The sequence below is a fragment of the Thermobia domestica genome, chromosome 17 (genome assembly GCF_964235325.1).
Source record: "Thermobia domestica chromosome 17, izTheDome1.hap1.1, whole genome shotgun sequence".
NCBI classification, from domain to species: Eukaryota; Metazoa; Arthropoda; class Insecta; order Zygentoma; family Lepismatidae; genus Thermobia; species Thermobia domestica.
In genome coordinates, this window is record NC_137470.1 from 179,041,428 (window position 1) to 179,055,710 (window position 14,283).

At 36.4% G+C, this 14,283-nt stretch overlaps 2 protein-coding genes across 3 annotated transcripts in view; one reads left to right on the forward strand and one right to left on the reverse strand.

Annotated features, from left to right (window-relative positions):
- The window catches only part of LOC145674521 (uncharacterized), a 67,278-nt gene extending 57,630 nt beyond the window's left edge, over nucleotides 1-9,648 (reverse strand). The window contains exon 1 of the mRNA XM_081744676.1: nucleotides 9,531-9,648. Within this exon, the coding sequence (XP_081600802.1) occupies nucleotides 9,531-9,545 (15 nt within the window). The 5' untranslated portion in view covers nucleotides 9,546-9,648. The remainder of the gene's footprint in view (nucleotides 1-9,530) is intronic.
- Nucleotides 1-14,283, forward strand: part of LOC145674520 (retinol dehydrogenase 11-like) — a 180,577-nt gene that overhangs the window by 92,976 nt on the left and 73,318 nt on the right. The gene's annotated exons all lie outside the window — the stretch shown is intronic.

A 14,283-nucleotide genomic window follows, 5' to 3' on the forward strand; every position in this document is an offset into this window, starting at 1 on the left:
AATTATTGAAAAATGCTGGTAAGATATCTCTGTACAACGCTATTATGATACAATGTGAACGTATAACTAAGTAACTAATTCTATGGCCTATGGAATATGGAGGTTCAATGACGCGTTCAAAAAAGCTCTCCACTGACTTCTATCCTCAGACAATTGGATTCAGTTTCTACTTTGTATTCCTATTTCTGCAAGATCCATCTTAATATTGTTCTCCCATCTACGTCTAGGTCTTCCTAATGGTCGTTTTCCGATTGGTCTTCCAGTCAAGACTTTTAAGGCGTTTCTACTTTCTTCCATGCTAGCTACATGACCTGCCCACCTAAACCTCCTAGACTTGATGTCCCTAATAATGTTGAGTAAACCGTATAAATTATGCAGTTCCTCGTTTTGAAGTTTCCGCCATTCCCCATTCCCGTTTCTCTTGAGTCCGAATATTCATCTTAGGATTTTGTTCTCAAATACTTTCAGTCTATTTCTTCCCTCAGAGTAAGCGACCATGTTTCGCAACCATATAGAACATCAGGCATGATTATCGTTGAATGTATTGTGATCAAAATATTAATAAAAGAAGATGCATGTAAAATTGTTGCCATTGAGGAGCGCACCCATGGGGGCCCATGGGTCCCAAGCCCCCCCCCCCAAAAAAAACCTCGTAACTTGACACATATTTGTACAATTTCTTAATAAAACTATATATATTTGTTTAGAAATGCTTAATATAAAGTTTAAAAAAATTGACCTTACTAGGCCTATTTCCTTTCTGATAAAAACAAACGAAATTTACGATTTTTCGTGAGAATATAAGTATCAGTATTTAAAAAATACTTACGTTTTTTTTGGGGGGGGGCTGCTGCAGAACAGTTTCTCGATACTACATAAACATACTATTTTTTATTATTGGAACCCCAAACCTTGGACCACTCTCAACAAAAATTTCTGAGTGTGCACCTGTTGCCATTACATGGGAGCTTGATCTACATGTGACTCATCAATGTGGAAAACAAAACAGGATATATTTCAAGCACATGTTTTCAGTTAATAATTATGTGTACAATGTTATGAAAACGGAGGAACATCATTATTACATGCACGTTTAACAGCATATGCATTATTAATTACAAAGTGCAATGCATGCAATGCATATAAGAATACATACGCGTGTGCTACTCACATGTATAGAGTAAAAGTAGGTTAAACTTTTCTCCTTCATTATAAGAAACCGAAATTGATTAGGCAAAATAATAATAGCGTTCTTTTCATAAAGACATAATTTAGCTAATTACAGAACAGTATCTAATAAAGTCACTTGTTTGGTAATACTTTTACTGTAAATAATAATTACTCGTGATATATCACGAGTAAACAGTTTTTTTTTTTTAAATAATGTATTATATTGAAGTTTCTGGTCACACAGTGCAGAACACTTGCAATTTACATGTATTCATTACTAGCAGAATTTCCGCTCTTTGCATGGGTAGAATACGTTTCATTTTGGATATAAAGGGCACCAAAACTGTCACCAATTAACTTAGGGACCCCAAAAACTATGAAATCGACACTAATATCGATCGCATTCAATTATTTTTACATTCACCATCCCTCGTTAGGAGTATTAACGGAGAATGAATTTGGAATTAAACGGCATCGAAAATGTCACTGTTCATCTCAGCGACCCCCAAAAGTATGGATTCGACACTAATAGCGGTCATTTTCCATCATTTTTATATATCTTTCCATTTCCCCTCCTCTAAGTTGAACCGTCAAAGTGAAATGATAACAACAATTCCAGGTCCGAATCTCATCTATGTTGAAAATTTGATCGAGATCAGTCGAGTGGTTCCCAACTTACTAAGTCACAAACATAGTGACTTTCATTTTTATATATGTGGATTAGCAGAATTCTCCTGAACGATACGGGATCTACAACACAATAGAGTGGTTTGGGTTGTCTAATTTCAGGGACATCTGAAATTCTCTATACTTTTTAATCCTGCAGAACGTCTGACATCCGCACTTTTCCCCGAATATCGAAAATCACGAAGAAATGGCTTAGTGCACGAGTTGGTAATATATATACAGGGTGTTTCAAAACAACACCGACAACGTTTGGGAAGTGATTCCTGACACCAAGATAAGACAAAAAGTATAGACCAACATGGGTGCCTAAATACTTCCTTTCGGAGTTATAGGCTGCCGAAATCATGAAAAATGGAACTTTAAATATCCATAGCTCCAAAGCTACGGGAGCTACCGCAGTCGGGTCAAGACTTTATTTAGGAACTACTATGTGCCCTATCCAAATATCCATGTTTCAGAATCCTTCGGTACTTCCGCAACATTTTTATAGAGATAGATTGTGAGTACTTCAAATTATATGCCCGTAGCCAAATTCCCTCTATAAAAAACTGTTGCGGAAGTAACGCAGGATTTTGAAACATGGATTTTTGGATACGGAACATAGTAGTTCCTAAGTAAAGTCTTGACCCGACTACGGTAGGTCCCATAGTTTTGGTCCTATGGACCATTAAAGTTCATTTTTTTTTTATGATGTCGGCAGCCTATAACTCCGAAAGGAAGCATTTGTGCACCCAGGTTGATCTATACTTTTTGTCTTATCTTGGTATCAGGAATCATCTCCCAAACGTTGTCGGCGTTGTTTTTAAACACCCTATATATATAAAGTGGTGGCTCATTTCTATGCAAAAATCTTTCTATCCAGACAGACACGCATACGCTCTGTTCTATATTAATAAGGATAAAGCTAAAGTCACTGCAGCTAGTACACACAAAGAGGTAGAGATATTCAAAAGTTTTTTTTAGGTGATGTGTGGTCAGCGCATTCACATTCACCATGTTATTTCTAGCTAACTTTACCAAAAACTGCCACCTCTAATGTCGAAAATGAAATATATAGTCTAACGTAGCGCTGTGGACTACGTGATACGAATGATTAATGAAAGAGGATTGTTACGAAAGCATTAGTGTTATGAGAATGTTGAAGAAAACAGAAAACCTCGAGAAAACACATGAACACGATGTTTTGCACTACAAACTTACTTGGCTTGAGACTGAGCCAATATCCTCTCACATTATAGATGAGCGTTCTATTACTTTGCTATGGTGCCCCTGTTTCTGATTTCGTGTTTCCTGCATGAAAATTGAAATCAGAGACAGGGTTTCCCGTAAAGAAAGCAAGTTTTGAAATTCCAACCATTTCTGTTCTAGTAAGTTGGCAGCACTGAAGATTACATGATTTTCATGTGTTATCTTTGTGGTTACAATTCACGGAGCGCCGAATAGCGCATCATCGTCGTCTGTTTTGTTTTGAAGATATTTTTAGTTTATAACAACGCCACCTGTATGACAGTTCTATAAACTATTTGAAACCTGTACATCGCTGTCTTAAGAACCACTTTTTTATCTGAGTCTTTTCGTGGTTTAGTACATGGACTAACTCTTGTGCCGGAATCCAAACTAAAACAAAAGTAAAGTAAATTGAACTTTATGGAAAACTTTCAAACAGTAATGCTACTTTGTAACAGGGGCGTCATTTAGGGGGGGCAGGGAGGGGCATTTGCCCCCCCTGAGTTTGAGATTTATATAGAGTTTATCAATAGAGTAGTAGTAAATGAGTGAGAAACGCTAAATTTTACTTATATCGAGGGGTTTTGCCCCCCCCCCAAGCAAAATCTGAAATGACGCTCCTGCTTTGTAACCAAGTGGTTTTAGAGCGCGTGGTCCCGGTTCTATTCCACTTGGAGCTTCTGTAAATCTATGTGTGAGTACCAAACTCCGATTGGTTTAAGTTCCTGTTCATCAACATGTATTGTTATACATAGTCTAGTGATGGAACGAGATGATTGGGGACGGCGGTGGCTCAGCGGTAGAGCGTTCACCACCTCTGGTGCATGGGGTCTTTGGTTCGATATCAGCTCGCACCAAGTTAGCTTCGTGGTGACACATACCGTGTGTGGGAGTTTTCTCAGTTTTCTTTTGTTTCCTCCCACTTTCTTCATTTCACCATGTCATTCATTCTCATCTCCATCATCTCGTTCTTCCTATCCGACATTACTGTTAGACGGAAAACTTAAATATTTCATTTTTCATTTCATTTTCGAAAGATATGACGTTAAACAACAATTCTGAAAATAATAATTTGAAAGGCACTTATCCCCTTTCTGTACGTTCAATGTCTTCGTTTCATCTTTTGCCAATTCAATATTTTCGAATTGCTGATAAGAAAATGAAACAAAATCTTTGAGTTTTACATCCCACGGTTATGCCGGTTAAACTAAAGGAGACGGTGATGATGAGTAATGAATGAATCGGGGGACTGAAGAAAGTGGGAGGAAACGGGAGAACCCCGAGAAAACCCACGCACACGGTGTTTGTCCACCACAAAGTTCACTTGGCGGGGGCTGGAATCGAACCCGGGACCCCAAGCACCAGAGGTGAACGCTCTACCACTGAGCCACCGCCGTCCCCAATCATCTCGTTCCATCACTAGACTATGTATAACAATACATGTTGATGAACAGGAACTTAAACCAATTCCTGTTTAACCAATTCCTTAAACCAATGCTGACAAGAATATTAAGAAGATTCAAGTTCTGCCCTGTCATAGGCTACAATTTCACTCGTGACCTTGATGGGCTGACTGACAACTACGTTAACGTCATCTACACGACAAAACCAATAAGGCGCCTATTGGATTAAAACATTCACGTGATTGCTAGCAGAAAACAGTTTAAGGGCCAACGAAGTGCATTGGCGGGAAGTGAGCTAAGATAAAACAAACGTACCCTAGTAGGAGAGACAACTTGCAAACCGCTTGCTGTAAGCTTGAGTTGCAAGTCGGTCAAACGGGCAATTGGGAAACCGGCAAGGATGCCGTAAGCTGGATACCAATAACGAAGTTACATGGGGGCAACCTTGTACTCAGTGTTCCATTCAAGCTTGAGGTAAGCGTTTTACGCTGGTTGTAAGTCAATAGCCAATGAACGGCCAGTGATGCTATGACGCTCTACGAAGGGTCTAAAGCATCGCTTCCAAGTACAACAAAAGGCAGATTATATGAAGGCATGCATTTCAAGTACAAGCGTAGAAAGCCAAAAGCCAAGCACACGCCAACTAGCCGAAAGCTTTCTTGCTACTAGGGTAGTGTCCCCAAGTTGCAAGGGATATCAGTCGCAGCAGTTCCGACTTAACATCATTAACACCTGATAGTTGAGGCTAATAGATGTGTAGTGTTGGAAATCAGATGTAAGGTATTACGCCATGAAGATGTGTGAACTTTCCCCAAAACTACGTTACATTTTACAATGTTATTTCGGTAAAGATACAGATTTTCAAAAGTAGCCATCTCATTTCATTGCTCCTGTGACGTAATACATTTCTCCCATTCAGAGATGAACTCATCTGAACTCATGTATTTAGAACTTACTGAAAGAAATGTGTGTTCAAGTGCTCATGTCGTTCTTGATTTGAGGTATATTTTGTCCATTTTGGCTATTTTATATGCCTATTTTTGTCTACGATGGTGATTCAGAAAGTAATGGCTCCAAGCCCACTACTTGACCAATAGTACTGCAAACATTCTGTACTGTTTAACATTAATGCGCCGATGTTGAGACTGTAGAATGCCACTTGTTTCACCTTCCTATCTCTTCTCGTTCTAAAGTAATGTAGCAATCCGTGGCATCTAGTGGTGTCGTCCGGCTGAAACAGCATTGAATTTCTGACTGCGGAAGGTTGTGCCCCAGGAACATTCATCATTGACGACGAATCGTGGATACACCATTAAGACCCGGAAACGGAGCGTCGGTCTATGGAACAGCGCCAAACCTCCTCTCCTCCACCACAAATAAATAAATAAAATTGTCCAATCGGCTGGCAAAGCGTTTGTTGACATTCTGCCTTATTCTTCCTATAGTCCGGATCTTGAGCCCTATGACTTTTGGCTCTTCCCCAGACATAAGGGCAAACGCTACAATTGTGACGCGGAGATGGAGGCAGTAGTTCGGTAATGGTGTCACCAGTACCCACCACAATTCTTCGTCACCGGCATGAAAAACCTTGTTTCGCGTTGGAACAAGTGTGTCGCGGTCGCCTGTAATGGGGATTATGCTGAAAAATTATGACACTAGTTGTAGCTGATATTGCATGCTTTCCACTCATACCTGTATCGGTGCTATCTCTCAAACTAATAAACGTATCACCTTGGGGGCATTACTTTCTCAATGACTTTCGTATGTTTCATGTTTGAAGTGACTAAATATCCGCAGCTTACTAACAAGAAACCTATAGGGCGGTATTCAGAGACAATTCGTTAATCAATTGTTAGTCACCGACTACTCGGTGGCATACTAGCTCTATTCTAAGGAATGTGTACTTTTTGGTATTCAGAGTCTACTTTGAATACAACTAAAAAGTTGATTTGGGTACGATTAATTAATATAACATCAATGCATCGGGTAAGAAAAATAAATGTGACAACTACGGAAAAGAAGATGTGCGCATGCTTAGTCTGTAAACATGAAAATACATGAAATCCGAAATCCGAAATGTGTTGCACAGGCTAAACCGTGGCTAAAAGGGTACCCCTCTGCTCTAGATTAATTAGTCACATGTCATTAACTTCGTCAACTTCTACATCCTAATCAGAGACTCTGAATACACTTTTGATAACCATTCCTTAGTCAAACCCTTAGTATTAAGCTAATCATACGTCAAAATGATTCTGCATACGGCTCATAGAGACTTACGATTGCCTATTCGTCGAATGCTTACATCTGGTACTAGGAATATAAGATTTGTTCCTCAGTCATGTAAGTTCGTGGCGGACGACATTGAGAAGAGAGACAGACAGACAGACAGACAGAGAGAGAGAGAGAGAGAGAGAGAGAGAGATTCAAATGTGGAGACAAAGACGGAAACATTTATATGTGCAAGGTTAGATAAACAAATTAATCGGTCAACATTCAGATTATGAGGAAAATTCTGATTTTGTGAAGCATAAAAATCAAACTTTCTCAGTGGAAGATATAGTATACCAATTTCGGAAATGAATTATTTTAGTTTTACTTTGCATGATTATTCCTTATATGCTAAAAGAGACGGGTGTGTAATAAAAGTGAATCATGTGAAATTAAAATTTTGTTCTCTCGAACCGGGAAACGAACCCGGTATCAGGTGCACTAAAGACACGTGCGGTAACGACTTTAACAGCAAGAAGTGCTTCTAGAAGTGCGAGACTAAAGTGCAAATAAGATTTTCCGTAGATTACAATGAAAGGGGTGGATTGTAAAAAGAAAGAAAAAGAAAGAAAGAAAAAAGAAAATAAAAGAAAAAGTTTACATAGAATGTGAGAGAAAACAGGAGAACACCAAGAAGACACATGCGCACAAAGTTGTTCCCACAAATTCACATGACTTGGACCCTTAATACCAGAAGTGAGCGCACTCTCACTTAGTTATTTTCTGTCCTGAACTCCTCATGTAGTGTTAGGTCTACCATACTTATTTTGTGTGGATGTGTTTTTGTAGGTGCTGTTGATTGGCTGTTTAAAGGTTGTAGACAGTTATCAATTGATTGTTTTATGACAGTAGGTATAGTATTTTGTAAACTTTTAAACACGACATTTGCTGTTGTTGTTGTTGTTGTGAAAACAGAACTTTTTCCACTTAAGTGGCTTTTAACCCTTTTCTTGGCAAGACTTGCGTTGCTCAGAAAAAAATACTGCATGCGATTTCCGTGTCAAATAGTTGTAAAATAAGACATAATTGCACATTTTAGTTTTATGTTTTATTTAGAGAAGGCTGTGACATAGTGTGTCTCATAGGATACATTGCCAAGAATAGGTAGTCACAAAGTAACCCAAAAATATTCAAAAGCATTATATATCCCAAAGGATACATTGTCAAGAAAAGGGTTAACTAGTTTGTACATAATCTGCAGGAAAAAATCATAATTAGATACTATAAAAGTATTTATACTAAACTTTTTCTTCTGTTGTAGCTGAATACAACTACTTTAGCCTTTGGCACGGAAGCCCTGAGTCTGATTCACGATGTCAGTAGACGTGATTTAAATAAAAAGTTAAACAATAGATTCATATCACTTATGGTTTCGGTGCTAAAAAGATCCCTAAGTCCCAAACAAACAATCAATAAGGATGGAGAATATTTCCAGGAAAAGATTTGATATGTAGTGCAACATTAGTTCCAAGTGTGTTTATAAAGCAATGCCAGTTGTTCTTTTAACATATTTCTAGCCTTAATTGATGATTCTATACAAAGAATTGACTAATCTTATCTTTTGTATACTAGAAAAAAAAAGAACAATGCAAAAGTTGCAAAGTTTCTATTTGTTTTGACAGCTTTAATTGTTAATGGAATTTTAATTGTGTCGCCTTGAGTCATTTCTTGCAGCTGTCAAGTATCAAAAAAATCAACTGCAACCTTGACATTAAGACGGAGATATTAAAATATTCTAGAGTTACTTTTGATTGTACCAAGTGTTTAATAATTATTAACGCAACTTAAGTTTTCATGTTGTTTCTAAAATTTGCTACTTCAATTATGTTTCTTGAAAATATCTTGGTTTCAAAAAATATTATATTTAAATTAAAAACCTGTAACAATATAAAATATTTTATAAATTTACGAAGTGACTAAGTAATATTCTGTTTACACATCTAGCCAGACAACATAACAGATTGTTGCCTGAAAAGTAACAGTCTCCTGTATTTGATATTTTTTCAGTTTTCTTAAAAATTTATAATCATATATGCTAGTATTGGTTTCTGCACAATTTCCACACAACTGTCATCTGTGACACATTAATCACCACAATCATTAATAAAAAGTACGCACATTCCATAATTTCAGTGCAATTTCGTTTCAAATATATATATATATATATATATATATATATATATATATATATATATATATATATATTGTGGTTGTTTATAAACACAATTATCAACACAAACATATGATAGCTGTTTGAACGTGTGTGTGTCTTGGTTAATTGTATACAATGAAATTATTTTACTTTAAATCAGTAACGTTCAACAAAGTTGTAATTACGGTGCTTATGAACTTAATTGAGTTATTATTCAATAATGGTAAAATATTTTTCTCCTTGATTTAAGTTAGAAAAGATGCACATGATTCTAAACAAATGTCATAGAATAAGTAAATCATATTTGTTTTAAGAGCACATGATTTAAAAGAAATTTTGTGATATTGTACATATCTTAAAGAACCACACAAGTATGAATATCAGTAAACAGAACATATCAAAGTTGATCTTCGGCAAATTTCTGATTAATTATATAAAGGATTAAGACGGCTCTGCTCAATGTCGCCTTAACTCCAAAACTCACAATTATTCACTTTTATTGACTACAAGAAAAGGGCACATAAGTCACACTATCATGGAACACTCACAAACACATCACAAACAACAATGCCATATGAACTCACGCCTCAAGAGAGGGTTCACTGTCTATCGCACGTACTCACCCAATGCTTCCACATGGTTTCGAGGTAGTGCAACAACTGACAACACCAAATTGCTGACTGAGGGATACTTATGTTCACCAAGGCCTCGAATCACGGCCGCTAGAAGGGCGACACCCTGTGAAACTGCATAGTTTTAATCAAGATCAAACTTCATATATAGATGTAAAGCTTGACCACCCGTGCCTGAAACAATTAAGCTGGCTGGATGTACGCAAGAACACCAGACACGCGATCGGCCATACACAATACTATTAGCGAAACAAGAACGTATTTTTCCCTCCATTCTTTTACAGTGTAGTACAAATGTACTTTCCCAATTTCACTTTGAATTGACAATTCTCTAAAGAGTTATATTTATCATATTAATTCATTTACAACAAACAATGTTTTGTTTCTTAATTCCCTCCTACGATTATTAAATAAGAGACACAATCACAATCACGTTTTTGTGACTGATGATGCAATTCAGAACATTTCCCTTCACATAATATTCAATTTAAGTTCATAAAACTAGGTAAGTGTGTGTGTGTTTTTTAGTATGATCTATACAATGACAATTGTTATGATTTTTTTTTTTTAATATTGGTATGGAACATAAATTTGTATAATTAGAGTTCTAGGAACAATGCTGCACTATTACAATAATTTCTTAATTAGGGCTGTAAAGTTCGATAAGTTTCATGCAAACATGACTAAAATAAGATAACTATATACATATTGTTAGTATGTCAACAATGTGACTGTGGCAATATTAGTTACTATAAAGAGAGAGAAGGGGCAAATTGCTTAAACTGAGATCAAATATGAGAAAGCCTGCATCAGGGGCGGATCCAGAAAAGGAAACTTCCTTATTTTATATATAAACAAAACTCATCCCAGATTTTGGAGTTCTTAAATGTAGCTGTAAGTATCAGTATTACAATCCGCTGCCCCCCCCCCCCCCCCGAGTGTAGGACAAAATCCAAGCGGACAAAATTCAAGAGGACAAAATCCAAGTGTACAAAATCCAAGAGGACAAAATCCAAGCTAAATTATGGCAAGGCGGATAAAATCCAAGCAACAGTATCATTTGTGTAGCTGTGTTATGTGCCTGTGAATACCCTAATTATATTGTATGTTTGTTTCTTTCTTCAATTGTCATGCATTCTAAATTTTTATCTGTAATTCTTCAATTTATTGAAGTAATATTTCATTTACTTTTAAATAACTGAAAATCCAATAAAACATGTAAGATTATCACAATAAGAGTGAAAATGAGCTTTAATTACTCATAAAATATTCTGGCTACTGCTAGGACATGCCCAGGTGGATCCAATTTAGGGTGATCAGAAATATTTTGACTAAAAAGAGTATACTCACATAAATCAACAAGATAATGAAAGCACTGTCTTGCTAAATCAGAGATAACAAATAACAGCAAAGCAGCCCAGTCTTAAAAAGAGTACACTTAATTCTATTCTATTTGTTGAGAATTAAAGTATAAGTAAAATTAAAAAAGATATAATTTGGATAAAAACAAATTTACTTCTCTACCCTCAGAGTATTTACATCAGTTATACTTTCAAAATAACCAATAACATATACATTTTCATTTAGTTTGTCTAGACACATTTTCACATTTCGATTTTCTAGATAACACGTTTACATTATTTAATTCACACGCATTATTACATTATTTTAAAAAAACAATAACATTTAAACATAATAAATGGTGGATGGCTACAGGGTAAAAAAAAAACAGCATTCTACCATTACCATATTCACATTTTGATCTTTATAGGTACACTCATGTCCAAAATTATTGTCGCATGTCTATAAATATGTTGTTGTAAGAATATAATTTGATAATGAATTCGTCCGGTATTTCTTATAATGTTAGGATCTGTATAATCGGCAAAGACATCTATGTGGCAAATTTCATGTCAAAAGAGCAGTAAATAAGAACAATAAAATGAAAATGGAACTTTCTGATCCATTTAGCAACGTTTTGTTTTACTCATTCTAATTTTTGTATTTATAAAATTCTTTTCCTATGAAATTTACCGCAAATGTACATTTTCCGATTATACACTTAATACCAGTATTAAAAGTATCCTGCAAAATCATTATCAAATTATACTCTTACAAGAAGACAGTTATAGATATGCGACAATCATTTTGGACATGAGTGTACATCTATATTTTACTTATTTAGAATATATAGGCCTACGGGAATCACAAGAAGTACAAAAAACTCAGCATTCTACAACTACAGTACATATTTCACATTTTGATCATTTCTGACGAAAATTTGATCAGTATATCAGAATTATGTTTTAAAAAATATTCATAAAGCACTACCAACAAACAAATTAAGACTTCTGTATGCCACCTCATAAGGATGGAAATAAAATTCTCCAATAAATGGTCTTACAACAATATGCCGAGTGTCTTAAATGTATTATATATAATAAAATTGAGATGCAAATACATACTTTTACAATGTATTTGTACAATGTATTGAAGAAAAAAACAAACATACAATTTAATTAGTGTTCACAGGCACATCCCATAGCTACGCACATAATACTGTTCCATGGATTTTATCCGCTTGGATTTTGTCTACCTTGCCAGAATTAGGTTGGATTTTGTCCTCTTGGATTTCGTCCGCTTGGATTTTGTCCTCTTGGAATTTTTCCGCTTGGATTTTGTCCTCTTGGATTTTTTCCGCTTGGATTTTGTCCGCGCCCCGCTGCCCCCTCCCAGAAGTCCGTCCTGGATCCACCCCTGGCTTTCATATCTATTAATTACGTTTCGTACTATAGAGTTAGGCTTAGAGCGTCCATATAACTTCTAAACATACATGCACTGATACTTATTGAGTCCTTTATTTTGCGGTATTTCCATATTCAGTACCGAAGGGTCATCAAATCTAACGAGGCTCAGGTGGACAGGTCATGTAGACGAAATGGAAGAATGTAGAAACGCTTTCAAGGTTTTAACTGGAAATCCAATCCGAAAACGACCATTATAGGGAAACCTAGACACAGATGAGAGGACAATATTAAGATGAAATATCTGAGAAATAGGAATACAAAATAGAAACTGAATCCAGTTGGCTAAGGATAGAAGTCAATGGAGAGCTTTTGTGAACATGAGCATTTAAGAGCATTGAACCTCCGGGTTCCCTAGACCATAAAGTTAGTTAATTAGTTTTTTGGACTTCAATTACTAAGAGGAATATTTGGTGGAATGAGAATGTGGGAGTACCCCCGAGTAAACCCAAGAAAATTTTTTCACCATAAATTTTCTTGACCAAGGATCGAACCTGGGACCTCAAGCACCAAAGGTAAGCACTCTACCACTAAGTCACAGTCTTACCTTTCCATTGCTTAGTGTTGCACAGAATGTCATTAATAGTACGAATGTCATTTTAAAAAAGAGATTGTTCTTTTAAAATTAAAAATATAACATTAGAGTATATTAAAATTATAATAGATCAGAACTGTGTGCGGCAGACTTTCAAGTATCGTACTCTTTTCAGTAAACGGAGGATTGTTGGTGGATTTTTTCAAAACTTAGTATAAAAGTTTTTCTTATCTCGCTTCGTAGGCCTTATGGTACCTACAGTTACGTTTCTTAACACGTCGCGTATGCCTCATGAGACCTACAGTTACCTTTCTTAACGCACCGCGTAGGTCTCATGCGACTTACAGTTACTTTCCTTAATGCGCCACATAGATCTCATGGCATCTACAATTACCTTTCTTAACGCACCTCGTAGCCACATGGAATCTAGAGTCACCTTTGTTAACGCAGCCGCGTAGGCTTCATGGTACGTGCAGTTACCTTTCTGAACGCTTTGCGTAGGTCTCATGGGACCTACATTTCTACTGTGTCTCATTACTTTCCTAGGAAGCCGTTGGTCCGATCTTGGTGAAACTTCCCCTTTAAAAAGAAATCGATATGTCCCTTTCGAAGGATTTTGTGCTAAAGGCCCAATAACATTGTTATTTTCAATTTTTTCACCTACAAAATAGCGGCTCCACGAAAAACAAATCGCAGCACCGCTCAACGTGTTTAGTACTATGTAATGATTACTATCGAGCGTTTATAGTTAACTTACTGATTTTTTTTATTTCAATACTAGCATCGATTACCTGTTTCACTGGGATAAACTAAGAAATAGAGTAATATATTCCGTTAGTCAACCACTTTTTACTATTTCTAAAGCACTCTCTAATATCGGTCAATTTCAATTATTTTTGTATATCTTCTCCCTCTCTTCTTTCGCGTTGAGAGCCTCGGCACCGGCAGTGTCATTGTTCATCGCAGCCACACCGAAAATTATGGATTCGATAAGGATATTGGTAATTTCGATAATTTTTATATCTCCCCCTCTCCCAAGTTGCGGGGCTGAATTTGGACCGGAAGAGTCACTGTTCATGTCAACGACCCCGAAAACTATGGATTCGACACTAACATAGGTCATTTTTGATCATTTTATGTACCTGTCTCCTGTATCAAGTTGCGGGGATGAATTTGGACTAAACGGGATCGGAAGTGTCACTGTTCAACTCAGTGACCACAGAAACTATGGATTCGACACTAATATTGGTAATTTTTAAATCGTTTTTATATATCACTCCTCCTCCTCCCTCAAACTGCGGGGCTGAAGTTGGATTTAAACAGCATCGGAAGTGTCACTGTTCATCTCAGTGACCAGAAAACAATAGATTCGACACTAATATCGGTCATTTTCAAACATTTCTAA